We start from the raw sequence: 17,838 nt of genomic DNA, 5'->3' as shown, positions 1-17,838 counted from the left end.
TTATGCTCGTGGGAAGTCATCATTAGGGTTTCTTTTGTGGTGTATATCCTTTTATCAAGTTTTGCTTTCCATAGCACATCTCACATCAGGCAATTATTTAAATATGTCTCTCCACTCATTGCTACTCTGCTCTCAGAGCTTTCTAAACTGCTTGTCCAGCAGATTGTCATGACATAATTGTTGAAAGCTTCCATCTATTAATTTACCTTTTATTTCCCAAACACTTAAACCAGGGAGCCCATAAAAGTTGTGCCCAAAGTAATCAATAAAATATTGATGCTGGGTATGCATTCACAGACAAACACAAAGGTTTTAACTGGATGGAGGGTAACGAGATGTTGTAGGTAAAAAAATAACGAGTTCTGAAAGTAGTCTGTGAACAAGGCTGTTTGTAACTCCACAGAGACCTCCTTGACATCCACTGAATACAAAAATATTCCTAATTACTGCAGTGCTTTTAAAAAGGTTTTTGCAATTTTGAAAACAAGTCTGACAAACCTTTTCAATATTTTTAGATTTTGAAATTATTGCAAAGTGAACCATGATCTGCTTCAGATTTCCCAAATCACTTCTAGCTTTATAAATTCCAAAACAAATGCAGCTTTTCTTTCGTAAGCCGTATTCTGAATTTTAAAATCAAACTGTCTCAGTCTTGGTAATGAGTTTTTCTAAGTAACGATCAGGATCATCTCATCCCTAGAGGTGTCACTGCTGTGGCCAACACAATGGAAAGACAGAAAGGGGGCAAGGTTTGTGAGTCACAGATAGCATTTCTCATTAGACTAAACTATATCCCTGGAGGGGAAAACACGGCTTTCAGGTGTACAAGCTCTTCTTCAGGTCTGGCTTACCCTTAGGCATTTTAACTACTCATCCAAGTAACATGCAGTAGGAATTTTAGTTGGCCAACACTTGAGATAGACCTGCCTACACCTTTTTCTGACAGTGAATTTTAAATTCCAAAAGCTGGATTTGTTAGGGCATAAACTAGAGGTGTAGGTTTTTAAATAAAGAAAAATTGAAGTGGTTAGGCTGGAAAACAAATTAAAAGGATTTACGAACAACTCTCTCCCTTTCTATTGTGTCCCTGCTTCCAGAACTGTTTTCAGACAAGTTATGAGTTCTTGTGTTGCTGAAAATTGTTGGGTCATTTTTGATGATTCTGAAGGGCCTTTCGGTCACTTCTGAGAAGAGCATGTGTGCTCACTGCTCTCCTTGGCAGCGTATCCACTGGAGCTATGGGCTCCAGCCACTGTGTAACAGCTCTTGCTGTTTCTGCTGCCATACCTTGCACTCTCTAGAAGTCTCTGTTCCTGAGCACCTCCGGCTGTTTCCAGGGACAAGAGCACCTTCCTCTCAGTCCAGAAGCGTCCTGCTGACCTAGACACCCTAAAGGAATATTAAACTGCAAACAAACAAAGCGAACTGTCCTATCACTCATGGCCTTTCTGTAATCTTCTTGTGTTTTCAGAAACTAAAAGTGCAGAGGAACTCTTTTTAGAACCAACACATGAATTACATAAAAGTGGTATTATAATCTTTATATTGATATATATAATGTGCTTGTGTAAGTGGGGAGAGATGCTGTGAGGATAATGCTGCCAGAAACACGGATGATCTCTACAGCAAGAGGTAAGTAATGGTTGTCATTCACTCTTGGGGTGTAGCTGTGAAAAAGCTGTGATTAAATCCTCAGCATTCAGAAATGGTGGTGCTTTAAAAAACAGCCTTCTCCATGACCCCTACCATGACGGGCTGCAGAATGAGTCCTTAGGTTCTGTGGCAGCGAAGGTAATGAGAGGTTGATCCCTATCACTAAGACTCCCTGCCAAGCTAAGTTATTTTTGTGGCATGTCATAGGATTTGGCTCAGAGAAAGGAAACGATTCTTCCAAATACCAAAAATATACACTAGTGTTTTGAAAACATTATTTACCCCAAATTGTTATCTTAAAGATTTATCCCCACAAGATGATGACAGATGTATTGGGGGTCCCTCACCTTTAGCTGACAGGCTTGGGCACTGCATGGAATGCTGACATATCAACAATTTCATTTTCAGGTGTTAGTGTGCTTTTATTAATTTGAGATTCGTCAGGTTTCAGCCAGAACAAGATACACGCCCGGATGCACAGTGCAAACAGTGGAGTACTGTCTGCTTCTGGTCAGTCTGCATTTCTGGTACACTAAATTATTCGCATTGCAAACAGTCCACTTGCACTATTATGCAGGTAGATTCAAGTTAGCCAAATGAAGGAACCATGTATTCCATAGAGTCATAAATTCCCAGCTAAGTGCTTCTAAATCTTAGGAAGAACAGTCTTACTTTCATTAATAGACCAGGTGAACTTGGAAATGTCAGGTTCACAGAGAAGACAAGGGCTGGTAGGGCTTGACTCTCCTTCACCATAGCAAAGTCCATCTATATTACAAGTGTTTTCCTGCCAAAAAAGGAAATAGAAGAGGGTGAGAGAAGGAGGTAAGGGAAAAAGAAATTAATAACAGAAGAAATTAGCAGTTAATAATTTCTGGAGATAAGCAGAAAATTTCTTGTCTCTTGAAACAATAAAATATCAGCAATCTAAATGCTGGTACTTTCTCCCAATACGGAGATAGCAAATAATTTTTGTAGTTTTCCAGTGTAAGAACCTTGTAGCTGTGAATGTTTTAGCTTAGGCAACGTGATGTTGCTTGCCATAGATGAATGTAATAGAATGTGATTCTTTTCTGTCATTTCCACACTTCTGTAGTGTATGTGACCTTTATTCCCATCTGTGACTATTAATATTATTATCAGGTAGTGCTCAGAAGCGAGTTCCATGAGATTAACAAAAACTGAGGCTGGATAAAATCTCCATTTGAGACTTTGGAACCCTGTTCTAGTAACTTAATTATTTCTGGAGGTTCTTCATGAAAGTATGAAAAAGCAATGATACAAAAGAACAGCATTATATTCTAGGCTTCCATGAGATAGCTGTAAACAACAGCGAGACACTTTGTTGGTGGCTGGGAAAGGCGGAGCACCCCAGCAGAATTCCACACAGTGCACTGTGGGCACAGTAGCCTTTGAGGCTGTCCTGGTCCTCTCCTAGTTAAGGTGGCCACCAGGGAGGCCCTGTGTCTTCCATGTGGATTGGAGACTTTTGGGTTCTCTGAGGAGCAAACACATTGCATGGATGCAATTAAACAACTCCCACCACAAGTTAGTCCTATGGGAGAGTTATGCCTTTCACTTGTAAGCTGCGTGGGGAGCACCTGCAGGTGGGACTTCATCTGACATTGCAAAATCCCAGCAAAACATGGAGCTCTGTTGGGACCAGAGCGGATGTCCGAGCTAGTGCAGGACAGCAGGAGGGCCCAAATAGATTTTTCCTTTTCACACTTTTGAATACACACTGCTTTTCTGAGACCGGTATGAGTCCTGTTACTGGCCTTGTGGTTTCTATCCACTACTTTATTAGTTTCTTAGAGTTCTTTCGCAAAGTATATTAGTCAATGTTTTAAATAATACTACTTTAAGAGTAATGGTTAAGGTAGAGAAACAAAAAAACCTCTTGTAATTTCCCTAACGTGGTAGAATGTGACATAGCTTCAGCATTAAAATATGGATGTTAATTAGATTGTATTTCATTGTTATTTTCAAAGGCTTGATGTTCTGATGAAAAAGATGCTTTTTCTGATGTGATAGTATGGTACAGAATGGGCTCCATAAAAGAGGAACGCAGAATGTGAAATGGCCTGATATAAAATATTCCATAATTGAAACACATTTTCTGAAAGCAATTTAGGTATTATAAGGTAATGTTATAAAAGGGGTAATTATAACGTGGTCTGATGCAACAGGAGGCCTAGTTAAAACACTCCCTTAAAGCATCTTAGGGTACAAATTGTTATAAATCCCAGAGAACACCAACATACTGAGAAAGAACATAAAATTCTGAGTTTTAAAAATGTAAAATTAAGGAAGGCCTTTGATACCACCCCTGTCATCCCCCCGCCCCCACTTTAATATGATTCTGACATAATTATTTTAATCTGAAATTTGAGTGGTTTTGCCCTTGTTTAGGCCTTTAAGGTAATTTCCATTCACAATTTATTTGAAAAAAAATGTGAACTTTTATTTTACTTCTGTAACAGTTATGTTCTTGCAATCAGTGCAAGTTTCAAAACTGTAATTTCCTATTAGTGCTAATGAGAACAGTGAGACAAATGAGTTGAGATACACCTGATTAATCTTCATTTTATAAAACTGCAGACTGGTGGTCTCCTATTCATTCATACTTGCCTCAGGGTAGGAAAGCATTGAAAACATTCAAATATCCCCATACCCTTCAACAGTTTCTTTTAAAGCCCCACTGAAAACAGAAAAGTGTGACAAAACCCTTGAGAAAATAAGAGCACGAAAGCTCTTTTTTAGGGGGTGGGAGGTGTTATACAAATAAGTCCAGAAGAAAACAAAGGGTTACAGTGCTCTCCAGGCAGTTCCTAGCATGTTAGCAGTTTAAAACGTAGCCCTAGACTTTTGATTATGGTTTTGAAACTGTCAAAGTACTATATGTTTGTACTTAGCAGTGTTTAATGTAAGCAAGAATGGTTTATGTTCTCTGGAAGGTGTTTTCACGTGGCAAAAACTGTATAACATACATCTTACTATACCTCTTGCTAGGGCAGAAAGTGGGTATAGAAATGATATACCTTACAGCTACAGTGCCTTCACCAAACAGGATAGGAAAGGTAAAAGGCTTCCTAGCAGCTACGCTTCAGAAGTGAAGTTAAGCTGCCTTTCAGCGGAGGCTCCTCAGTCTTATTTACTTCCATCGACAGCTGCAAAGTATAAAAGTGTCTGTCTGAGACAGGTCCATCACAAAGCAGGCTCCATCAGGTATTCATATGCCATGTAAATACAAAAAAGTAATACCACAGACGGGAGGTTTTGAAAGATAGAAGTGTTACGCTATGCAGGTAACCTATGAGATAGATTTTCCTCTTCTGAAGCACTTATTAGATAAAGTACATCAAAGGGAAGGACAGGGACTAAGGAAGAGATGAACGATCCATATTAAACCTTTATGCTCTTTAAATTACCTTTAATTTACAAAGTCCGTTTGGATGGAATTGGCAGGCCTGGCAGACTGCATCGTACAGGGTCAGCGCTCTGGAATTACTGTACTGGAAGCCATCATTAGTGATCTAAATGATACAAAAATCATCCTTATAAGTAATAATGTTTCGTATGGAGACTGTCTGCTCATTTTGGATCATATTCTCTTGCCCCCTTGAACTGGGTGCCAGCCAGCAAGATAAATTAAACCACTTGTGAGTGGCTTTGCTGCAAGCTAACAAATTGCTTAACGCTCCAAACTGCAAACTATTCATTAATAACCAAAAGATCTTTTGGCTCAGCTGGCATTCAACTTTCCTGATTGCTGTTAGGTTTCTTTTTTCTGAGGTTTTTTTTCAATACCTGTATGGAAACTGCATAGATACTCAAGCACACAAAGGTACCTTTCAACGACTTGTGAAATGAAATTAAGACTTTTGGCTGGAATTCAGGATCACTTTCTTACTAATGACAAATCAGTTTTTACTCCTTGGGGTAAAATAAAAGAGAATGCACACTATTTAAAAAAAAAAAAAAAATGCTAGAATGGATAGTACCAGACAGCAACTGTCCCATTTCTGTAGGAAGATAAATTAGAAGATCACCTCCCATCCCAGCCTACAGTTTTCTGTACACGCAGGTAGTCTAGAAAGTGTTAAGTTAAAATGGCATTTTTCGTATCTGAATGTTTACACAATAAGAAAGGGTCAAATAAGCTAATATTTTATTTTATCTACAATAAAAACGAAAATATACGAGACTAGTGTAGAAAGGATTAATATTTGAGAACGCATTGTGACACCTCTTGAGATCTGTGAACATTAAAGAGCACCTCAAAATACTTCTAACAACCATGTTGTAAACACTGATGAATACTAGCAGGAAAGCAAAGACTTCTGTCTTCTTGTTCCTTCTGTCCTCTTGCTATAGAAACAATCCTCAAGCCCTCCTTTATCTTTCTTGTCACCTTGAAGCTGAAATATCCTCAGTCCTCTTACACAGGACTTTTACAAAGTGAGGCATATGAAGGGTTTTGATCAATTAATAAACTATTTCAGCTCACTGAAAGAACGTATGTTAAATTGAACAAAGATAACTGGAAGTGCACTGGGTAAAAATTACTTGAATAAGTCTCATGGAAAGCATCAGTTATCATAAATTTACTGAGACTGATTGGAAAGCTCCTGGAACATAATACAGAAGATAATGCTACAATTTCTGCATGTGATGGTTCTCAGCTTGGAAAGCACAGCAAGCTCGGAGTGCTGGTTTTTGTAGAAACCAACACAAGGAAGTAAACAACAGTATTCCTGGATATTCACAATCTGAAATTGTGAAAGAGAGGCAACTTCTCTGAACTAAATTAAATTGAAGTAAAACACATTGGTATATCTTTAGGGAAAAAAAAATCGTGTGTGTCATATTCAGTTGAGAAGTTAGATGTCTTGTAAAAACTCTTCTAAAAGAAATAAAGAACTTATACTGTAGTTTGAGAGGAGAAGAAATAAATGAGGCAACTCCCACCTCAAGACCCGCTCTTCGCTGAAAGACAGTGCTTATAGGCAGCGAGAATTCCATTAAGAATATATTATTCCTAATGCAATTTAGATTTAATTTCATTCTTTTACCAGACCATCCAATGTTGTCTCAGTACCAGTGCACTAATAATGGGTGAAGAAATGGGTCGACAGGGAAAAATATAAAATGCTATCAAATTGCACTAATTGTTCTGTCTGAAGTGAGCACTGTGAGTGAAATGTCACTCTTGCCAATTCAATTTTTTTTCTTTTTAATCTGATTTTTTTTGTATGTTCTCTTATAAACATACATTTTGATGTCCTTTTGTAATTGGGTTGCTTTATAGCTATTTTAATTGCCTTTCCATTAGTCACCTTAGTGATGTGGAACAAGTATTTGAATGAGACCTAAGCTGAGCAAACCTCTCTTCAAGTCTGCCTGGCCCTTAAAAGCCAAAGACCCAAATAAAGTTGTGTCTTGATTGCTTGAATTTATGTATCATCTAGAAAGAAAGAGTCACTTCTCCTGAATAAACACTCAGGACAGTAAGGAAATCCGTCACTTCTGCCTGAAGTATTTCATTCACTTTTCATTGGCTATTTATTTGTGTCACTCATAATCTACATACAATTTGACTCGTATAAATGTTTGCTAATGAAAAACAAAAGCTGTAAAAACTTACTGAATTCAAATTTGTTTTCTGCCTCACTGACTTTTTAACAAATGTTTTTTCTGTTCTTGACAAATACAGGCAATGATAACGGATTGGGAATAAACGAGAGACCTGTCTCCCAAATTAGATAAGTGCCTGCCAAGCTCTCTCACCTCTTCACCCAGGCATCTGTGTGGACAGCCCAAGTCATCTGCTGCCCGAATAGGAATTTGTATTTTGATATCTAAACTAATTATACCAAACACTCTGATGTAGACCCCTGTACTTTCTTATCTACATTCAGCAGCATGTCATGGAAAGAATGAACAAAATCTGAAACATGAATACAGGAGCAGATAAATGAAAGAACATTGAGAAGAGCTCGTCAAGCCCTTGTTTCCCCAATGTCGTTAGTGAAAAAAGCTTAAGGGAAACTTTGTTGATTGCTCTGAAATTTTATTTGGGAGTGGGGAGAGATTCTGAAAATACTGAACAGTAATATTTCCAGAAAGAATTATGTTGATTTTTGGTTCTGAAAAACATCTTACCTATATTTTAAGAAGTATCTATTAACATAACCCAGAAGACCAATGTTGCAGTAAGTCTTCTCTGAGGCACAACTTTTTTTAACATCTGCAGAATTAGTCTCAATTTTTTTATGTTGAAAAGCTCCATTATTTTGTTCTATGTGCCACTATGTAAGGCCAGCTGCCTTGGAAACTGAGCTCTGAGCTTTGCCTTCCCAATTCATTCAGCAAAAAGTTCCACAGGAAAACTAGGATTCACATGCAGCAACCTGGACAGACTGAGATGATTTAATTGTCTATTTGCTGCATAGCTGTGAACTTGTTTTCATTGCAGGGTTTGAAGGAAAGAGAAGGGGCAGAAGGCTTACAGGTGTAGAGGTTTTTCCGAAATTGAGTGCAAGGAAAGAGAAATTCTACATGTGTTTTGAGAGGAAAAATAAGAAAAATGTACAGACCTCCTCAGGGCTGAAAGGCAGCACTTGAAAGCGAACTGAATCGTAATATACCTGAGCTGCAGGGAAGCTATTTTAGTTACACTGGCGAAAAGGCTCTGCACACATGCAAAACATTAGCTGTCCTCCTAGACCAGGAAACTCAAGGGTGTCTCGCTTGGATCATAGAATCATAGAATCATAGAATCATAGAATCACCAGGTTGGATAAGAGCCACTGGATCATCGAGTCCAACCTTTCCTAACACTCCCTAAACCATGCCCCTCAGCACCTCGTCCACCTGTCCCTTAAACACCTCCAGGGAAGGTGACTCCATCCCCTCCCTGGGCAGCCTCTGCCAGTGCCCAATGACCCTTTCCATGAAAAACTTCTTCCTGATATCCAGCCTGACCCTCCCCTGGCGGAGCTTCAGGCCATTCCCTCTTGTCCTGTCCTCTATGACTTGGGAGAAGAGGCCAGCTCCCTCCTCTCCACAACCTCCTTTCAGGTAATTGTAGAGAGCAATAAGGTCTCCCCTCAGCCTCCTCTTCTCCAGGCTAAACAACCCCAGCGCTCTAAGCCCCTCCTCATAAGACTTGTTCTCCAGCCCCTTCACCAGCTTCGCTGCTCTTCTCTGAACACGCTCCAGAGCCTCAGCATCCTTCTTGTGGTGAGGGGCCCAGAACTGAACACAGGATTCGAGGTGCAGTCTCACCAGTGCCGAGTACAGAGGGAGAATAACCTCCCTGGACCCGCTGGTCACACCGTTTCTGATATGGACCCCTCCATCATGAGATGGAATTTCATCTCACAGCTGGCAGAGTTCAGTATCTCCTTAGAAGTGCTGAGCCCTAAGCACAGGAAATGCACTCCTGGTTCGCTCTTGGTGTCTGACCACTCTGATGGATCCTTCTCCAGAAGGAAGGTTCAAGGTCGACCCCAGACGCTGACGGTCAAACTCTGCCTCCACCCGGATCTTACATCGATCTTTTAAAATACCAATCCCAATCTATTTAAAATCAAACACTGGATAGTAAACATGCACTGCCAAACACTCTTCTGTTTCCCCTAAAGCCACATGGCAGCACATGTCCCCAGTCTGGGGTAGAGACAGCTGTGGGGTGCAGGACAGGCAGTAACACTGCAATGAAGTGAGAGTTTTACTCTTTTCATTGTTACATGCTGCAATTTTCAAAGCACATCTGCAGTCTTTCTACCATGGCAATATGTTTTTCTCAGCTATGGATCGTTTAAATGATCTCAGTCTTAAAAAAACTAAACAAACCGCAGAGAATAACCATTCGTGCTGGGAATGAGACCAAGAATAGCAGGTCCAAGGTCACTAAGGCACTGGTTTCCTGGAAATATTTAGAAAGTAGATATTGTTTTGTGAATAAAAAGGACCTAAAACCATAGCAGAGAACACAGCATGAGCAGGTGCTGCATATGCTTCTTTCTGTAGTCACTCAAGACAGTGACATCTCTGCTCATACCATGCAAGCCCTCACCTGCTGCCCAGGAGCCAGACAGTGTTCCTGCACTGAGCGAGAATCAGTATTGCAGACAGAGTATCAAAGCTGTCTTATACTTGCTGCCTAATCATGAGTTTGAGCTGGGGGTTCCAGAAATGAAATAGTAATGATTAACAATTGATTAGTCCAACTGCATCAATCTTGGGTGATTACCTGGAAAAGTGATTGTAATTTGCACTTTTGGGTTGCCTACAAAGACACCTGTTTTTAACTCACATTGTTTTGGTTGGTGTTTTTTTTTTCTCCCTGCATGACATTAATGTGAGTATTTCTACAGGCATTTTCATTTCTGAAGGGAAGAAAATTGTGCTTTGCATTTTAATTTACCATGACAACTGATTTTCTCCTTCTAAATAATTTCTTAGAAACATTAGAAACTCCTACTTTCACTTGCCATCTTGCAAACGGCTCATCACCAGCCACAAAGTGCACAGCCTCCGTCTCTGTAACGTTCAGGAGAGGAATCTGGCAGTCAACAGCCTCAGAACTGAGAAAATCTGCTTTTGAGGTTTCTTGTTCTCTCGATATCCATTCACCATTGAGACGCTGCAGAAAAACAGAAGGACAGTGCAGAAACTGAAGTCTCATATAAAGAAATTCCAGTGATCAACATATGTTTATATATCTAGTTAATAATATAAGGCATTTCCAGATGGCTTATTTGAAAGAAATCATGCTGTTACTATAGCTACAGTAAAAAGCAAGGCATTCTCGTCTATGCATGCAAGTGGTCTATTGATTTAGGAAGTGCTGCAGTCTGCACTTGGGATGAGTAACTGGGATGAAACTGGGTAATGTGGTAGAGCAACTTTGTGCTTGCTCCTGCGGCTCTGCAGACAGCTCATTGTTCCTTGAAGGCCACCTCTGCTGCTCATTTAGATCAGCTGCACAAGACATCACTGCTTCTTAAGCGTCTGCCGAGCCCGAAGCAGGCATGGTAGGTAAATTTTAGCCATGCCTGATTAGCACGTTAGTACTAAATGGCAATCAGGATGAACATCTTTTAAGCGGTGGATTTATCAGATGAACCAAACCCTTCCTATCTCAATACACCAATACACCAACCAATTCAGTCTTGGCATTGCCTGTGTGTAGCTGTTCATAACAAAATTACAGTGTTCGCAGATGAGATGGCTTTAATAGCCATTAAAACTCTAACTTAATGTTGAACTATGACTAAGAAAAATCAAATAGGAACGTCTGTATCTGTGCTGAGGAAATCTTATATTTAACCACAAGACTTAGCATTCAAATGTGTTTAGGAAAACAACCAAGCATACCAATTCCAGATGCACAAAATGAGAAATAATACTGTAACTTCAGGCTTCACTGGACTACAGTGCAACTGAACCAAACAAGAATTATACAAAACCCCAGAGAGAAAATTAGCAAGAACACATAGCTATGCATTTCCAAGGAATCAGTCCTGGAAAGGGCTGAGCCTCTTCAGCAACTTTGTTTGTAGCAAATGTATTGGCAATGGAATTCAAAGGACTTTGCACCCCGCTGTGGCAGTGAAAGATGAAGGCACTTGGCACAGTTCAGGGTAAAAGACTTTAATAAGAGCATGTCAAAGTCTGACTGTATCATCAATACTTTGCGAGCCCATTGGAAGTTGCTTACAATTAACCTGGTGACCTCGCAGTGCAGGTTGGGTGACTCTTTGAAGCCAAGGCCAAACACCCGGATCCTGGTGCAGTCAGAGGCTCGGATGTTGCAGAGACCTCCATTTTCCAAGCCTGTGATTTCCAAAGCTTGCTCTGAAAGGGTGAAATAGATATAAAGCTTTAGAGACTAGCAGTTACATGCTGTTCTGTTGAGGTTTATTGGAGATTTTGTTGTTGTTGTTCCTGGTTGTTTTGGTTTAATTCTTTTCCTTGGGGTCTTCCTTGCTCCCCTGTGAATTTCTCTTGAAAAGAGGAGCAACAGTTGTCAAAATGGGAAGCAGCAAACCTCCATCGAATAAATTCCCTGTGCACCCAATACTGCAAGATGCATTAGTGTGTGTTATAAGGCTCATGGAATCAATTAACTGAAGCAGCAGCTTCTTAATAAAAGTTCTTCAGCGGTAATACTTCTGCTGACCCAGGTAACAGAATAGAAGCACACACGCCATAGGGTAGAGACGTTTGAGAATGAGAAGTGGAAGTACCTGGAGATGACTGCGCCACGAAGCTCTTCTTGATCTGAAAAAAGCAGAGCAAAAGAGAATCTTTTTTTCCCCAGAACTGTGGGTGCAATAAAAATAATGATCCTCAAAGAAATGCTTGGTTGCAAGGGTTGAGTCGTTAATGGGTGATACTCAGTTGTGCAGCATAAACACAAATGTCCCGTAGCGGTTTCAGTTAAATTCTATTTTGAGTCCTTAAGAAGGGAGCAGCCTGTGCTATCCCTCTTACTATGTTGAAATTCACTCATTACTGTTTTCATAATGTTTTGTGATTCTCAGTAAAGATTCATTTGCATTCTGTTGCACTTTAGGTATTCACCATTTAAAATTGCTCATTGCATTTATATTGGGTGTGTCTTTATGGAGTCAAAATGTAAGTCTTGGGTGGCAGAATTTACATCTTTACTGTAGAAAAAATTGAATTGTGTAGATCGGCACCAGCACAATGTAGTGCAAGCTGTTTTCCCTGTTAATTGGTGGGGAGAGGCTGCTTAGCTTTCCTTTCTCTCTTCCCTATCACCACTGCTCTGGCAAAGCATTATTGCCCATCAGTTTTCTGACAGCTGTAGCTTATCTAAAACAGAAGCTCTGTATCGTCTAATATTTTAATAGTACATTGGTTCAGCTCTGATTCAAGGTGCAAAATGCCCTTAGCTGAGTTGATAACCTTCCCTAATACCTCACCGCTCCTTTAGGGCTCTGCCATTTAAGCTGTAACCAGGATGAGTGCAGTTTCAACACTGTGATCCCACCAGATTGCAGCCCAGAAAAAACATAGCTGCATGACTCTCGTTTTTTCCAGAGAAAGGAAGGAAAGCAACATAAATGTGAAAAACAGTGAAAAGACTTGTGTACTTCTGAAATGCTTTTAGCTTTTCTTGCTTTTATTTTTTTTTTATTGATTTTATTGCAGCAGTATTAGCAGCACTGTTGGAGACTTTGCAATATTTACAAGAAGTAAAATGGTTTACAGCTTATCAGCATTCATCAGTTAGTTGTGGATTCCTGTAACGTACAAAACTATTAGTCAGATATAGTGTATGGTTTTGATAAATTGCCTTCTTCTGTGGTTAGTGCATAAAAATTAGAAAAAAAAAAAGGTTCATTATGTTTTTCATGAGATTTTAATAGTTAGCCCCGCTAGTACTGAGGTAGCTGGGATTGCATTAACATTTTCATTATTGTTGCAGGTTTTCAGGCTTCTCGAGGTGCAGTAAAATCTCATAGCCTGGGAAGGAGTCAGGCAAAGGTGTGGGATCCTGCAGCTCTTCCTCTTCCAGGTAGGCCCTCTCAGGTTTGTAGATGAGCCCCATGTACTTCCCTGAGGGTTTCTTTACATCTTTATGAACATCCTGCCACTACCAGGATATGACTGTGTCAGGGCTCGGGCAAGATTACCCAGTGTCCATGCTTTCTGAAACGACTTACAGTATCAGCACAATGTTTCATATTTGTTCCTCTCAAACCAGTCCATACACACTTTTGTACATCTTTAAACTGATCTAAATCTAGAGAAAATACACGGGTGTATTTGTTTTGGATGTCTTCTCTCAAGATTTGCTATGTTGTGGGTTAATGAGAATGAAAATGAGATTCCTTTTTCTGATAAAAGGAATGAAAGGTCCATGGAAGTAAAATGCACCTTGTGTTTTCTGTAGTTTGATGAAGGTGAGGAAGAAGGAAGGAACTGAGCTGAGCCTTTTTCTCTTACCTCAACTGGACACATTAAAGCATCTTCAGCTGGGAGTGCTTTAATGGGAGGACTACTCAGCAAGGTTGTATGGGAGACCATATGTAATTTAATGCTCTTTTATCTTTGGTCAGCTGAAGATATGGTACGGAGAAGGTGGTGGAGTCTCCATGCACGTTTTTACCGGGGTCTTTCACAGGGGGTGTTGTGAGGAAAGAAAGAAGAGGGAGAAACTCTGATGAAAAATGAAAGTAATCATAATGACTCCTTTTAAAATAAATTGATCCTGGAGTTCAGACCTTAGACCTCAGTGTAGGCAGTCCATCCCTTTTGAAAGCTGTTTTGTATTTATTTTCAAATAAGATATCATATTTAATGGGCATAGGAATTTCAAGAATATATTTTAAACGTGAATTTTTGGTCTTTCCCTCCATTTCCTGGTCTTTTTTTATATACTAGCCTGTTTCAACCAAACATGGAAGGTGAAATGTCAATGACATGAACTTTGGAAAAGTCTCATAGCAGTCGCGAGCTGGGTACTCACCCATACAGATCCTGCTTCTGCTGAGGGAAACAGCCAACATTGGGCTGTTGTTCATAATTAGTGGATTAGTTAATATTAGTGGCATATGCTTGCAGGCCAGAGAGGTGGATACATGAGAAGGAAATATTGGAGAGGCTGAAAAACCTTAGCAAAAGATTTATAAGTAGTTCAGCTCAAGACTGGAGGAGAGAAAGACGGGAGCAAAGGAATAAGCTGGGAAATATCACAAAGGGGAGAATAAGGGCAGAAGTGCAGATATCCAGAAAAAGCAGAGGTCATGAAGAGCTGGGATGAGTACCAGATATCAGTGGAGGAGCAAGTTAAAAAGGCAGGAGGGAAATATGCAGGAAATCAGGCAGTGCCTGGAACAAGCTTGTGAAAAGTATGACCAGTTTGAACATTAATAATTTATGTTTAGGAGTCTGAATGCCAAAATACAACAAAATCTGGAACAGAACATCTTCTTTTTCTCTGTATGGCCTATAGGCCAAAAACTTACTTAGGGTTTTACTGGTAGGCAAAAACCTGAAGCTTGAGGTGATACCTGGGGCTCAGATAGGTAACAGGGAGCAGTCATGTTACGGAGGAGGATTTAACCAGCTGTATGTTCACATTCCTTGATATATTTCTAATCCCTGGTCTGCACACAAGTTGAGTAAATACACCTGAAATGTGTCTGTTTTCTGCTAGTGCATCAGCAGGATGTTAGCAGATGACGTTGGGGATGATCAGCAGGAGACGTTGGGGAAAAAGGTAGAACAGAATCTAAGTTTAACAGTTTTAAAACTTAGAATAAAAAAGAGGAAGAACTCTGGAGTTGAAGATTGCATCTGAAAGGCCTCCAGACCTCAAGAAATTAGATAGAAGGGATCCATCCTGTTTGATTTGTACTGTGCCTTCCTTGAGTGACAGAATCCCTTCTTTTCCTTCTGCTTTACCCCCAGTAAGAATTTGCAGGAAGGAATAGTTAGTTCAGAGCTGCTGGCAGCACTGGCGGTATGGTTTCTTTCTATAAGCATTTACATGAGTCAAACCTGACAAGGAGAACAGGCTACATAATAGATTTTAAATAATGCTGAATAAATACAAAATTGGTTTTATAGGAATTTGTTGACTATAATACTTTGCCAATAATAAGTATGCACAAATATAGAATGAAAATGGAGACAGTTGACACAAAATCAAGAATCTGCAAAACTACACTTATTGAAGTCTTACTGATGAATAGATACGGCTCATGTTTGGTTTCCACTTTTGATTAGAAAAATATCCTAGCACAAATAAACATTCTTCTGCGAGTGTTTGAAAACTATAGATGCAACTGTGGGCTGGAGCAGCAAACCTGAAATTAGAACTGGCAAGAATTTTGTTCAAATAAAGAGAAGGAAATGGACTACCCTGAATTTCTTCATCAGGGTGGTAAATGAGCAAACAAAGTCATGAAAAGCAAATCAAGAATCAGATCATAAGTGCTGGATATGGTCACAACTTTGCTGGAGTGTAAAAGAAAATTTTCTATATTGTCCAGTTGCCCTATCCTGGAAATCATATAGATGGTTGAGCAAGCTGCAGTGCCAGAAGCTTTCTGGCATGCTGTGGACAGATAACCATTGCAGCTGGGAGGGTTCTGGGTCAGAGAAGACTGGTCTTTAGTTATCTCACAGTTTGGATGCAGCAAGTCTTAATCTGTGTCCATTCAAATAAATGCACGAATATTATATTTCTTTCTTTCTTATGCAGGGTGATTAGAGCAGTCATATACACAATTATTGAATGCATTATTCTGGTACTCATGGTATCTGTAACCCAAAGCTTATTTGGTTTGGTTAAAGGAAAAGTATTAGCAGCTACATTCTGTTCGCCAGGATTTTTGTACATCACTGACTTCTGGATGAAGAATATGTTTGTCCCTGCTTCCAAAACCAGTTCTGAAAAAAACAGAGTTTGTCACAGTACTGAACTATGGGCTTATGATCTTTAGCTGAAATGGAGATACTCAGGTCTCTGGTAGCCAGGATGATGCGCATGAATGAGCCCTGGAGAGTGTGGGAAAGACATTTTGCAAATTCTCACTGCCTACGAGGACTGGACCGGCTCAATTTCACACTCAAAGCACCCATGTGCTGCAACAATATGGTAGATTATTTTTTCTTTAGAAATCTCACTATGACATTTTCTGTCTATCTGATTCTTCTATTTTTAACAAGCTTACTAGCAATTTAGTTTAGCGGTAGAAGGGAAGAGGATTTTGCTGTTAACTGCAGAATATTGCCTCTTTTCTAGATGGTCTTTAGAGGTGGTAAAATGTAAGATCTGGTTGCATATTCATGGCACTTACTGGCACAGCAAAGTGAGTCTCAGTTTCAGTCCCTTGAAGGCACCTCAAGGCAGAAACCCTGGCAGGATCTTAAGTTACCCATGAATGACTGCCATGGTGACACTCAAAGGGATCTGGGCACAAAGGAGCTCGTTGATGTCATCATGATCCTTATATCCACTCTAGTATCGAATTAGTTGTTTTTAGTTATTTTCTCACTTGAATTAGACTAAGATCTGGTTATTTTGGTTAGGTTTTTAGTCACAATTGATTAAACACTCTGTACTGGTAGACTGTGCATTCTTTACGTGACATAAAACGTGATATGAAGGCATTATAGGTTTGCTCTGACGTTTTATCTATAGTCAGTTTAAATCAGACTTTTTAATGTTTTGCAGGTTTTAATTCTTTAGCCCATAAACTGTCCTGAATTTGTTATCTGCCATGTGTATGTGCGTGTGAGTTTTTAAGGAAGGAAGTTGTTTGTTCAGGACTTTTTGTTTTGTTTTGTATTTAACAGGATTTAAGGCTGAATTTTCCTGCAGTGCCTGCAAACATTCTGATGTAAAGAAGTTATAGGCATGCATCTGGAGTGTCTGGCTTGGGTCAGTTTAAATCAGATCTATAATTCTATAAACTTTTCTAGCATTTAATTCTATATACCTCAGAAAATGGTTTTGTTTAGCTACATATTTCCCTGAACTGCTTTTATTGCTTTGCATTAAAGCAAATAAACTAATCACCAGAAAAGACTAATCTCCCTGATCTGATTTGCAGGGAATAGTGTGGATCACTAAGCATGCAACCTTTCATGTCCCTTATCATAAGGATTTGATATCCTTTTAAAATTCGGTTACTATTGACTTTGTAACTATCAAGCTAATAACCCTCTTCCTGCTCTGCCAGGTCTGCATTTTGAATGGAAAGAACTGGGAGTTAAAACAGTAGATTAAGGCTGGTATTGATGTTCGCCTTTTCAGATGCATGTTTATTGCATCTTCATCATTGAAAAGTAGAGAAAAAACGTTAGGAAAAGAAGAAAATCTTCAAAACTAGCATGAAACACGTCGATCCCTGAGAATTACCCACAAATAGGTTTTATGTGGCTGAGAGAAATCTGTCTCTATCAATATAAAGTGGAGAATGTGTGTATTAGTCAGGATATATCAATAGTAGAGTAGGTTAGGTTCAAAAGTTTTATTTTCTTTTGATATTTTAACGGTATTTCTTTTGTAATTTTTGTATCTCTTACTAAAATATTCTGTTTAGAGATGTAAGTTCATTCTAAAAGTGAAAATTTCAGAAGCAGATAATCCTACGTTCAAAAAATTGTGTTTGGATGAGCAATTTTAAAGCT

The 17,838-nt window shown here is 39.4% G+C and overlaps 1 protein-coding gene across 1 annotated transcript in view; it reads right to left on the bottom strand.

The window, feature by feature from the left end:
• LOC104065221 (von Willebrand factor D and EGF domain-containing protein) overlaps nt 1-17,838 on the bottom strand; it is a 181,023-nt gene that overhangs the window by 73,075 nt on the left and 90,110 nt on the right. The window contains exons 12-15 of the mRNA XM_054070274.1: nt 11,384-11,520; nt 10,145-10,306; nt 5,085-5,189; nt 2,326-2,440 (exon numbers count right to left, since the gene is read on the bottom strand). Of these exons, the coding sequence (XP_053926249.1) occupies nt 2,326-2,440; nt 5,085-5,189; nt 10,145-10,306; nt 11,384-11,520 (519 nt within the window). The remainder of the gene's footprint in view (nt 1-2,325; nt 2,441-5,084; nt 5,190-10,144; nt 10,307-11,383; nt 11,521-17,838) is intronic.

Source organism: Cuculus canorus, chromosome 6 (assembly GCF_017976375.1).
Source record: "Cuculus canorus isolate bCucCan1 chromosome 6, bCucCan1.pri, whole genome shotgun sequence".
In the NCBI taxonomy this organism is placed as follows: Eukaryota; Metazoa; Chordata; class Aves; order Cuculiformes; family Cuculidae; genus Cuculus; species Cuculus canorus.
The sequence above is the reverse complement of the archived record's forward strand: the minus strand, read 5'-3'. Positions and strand labels throughout refer to the sequence as shown.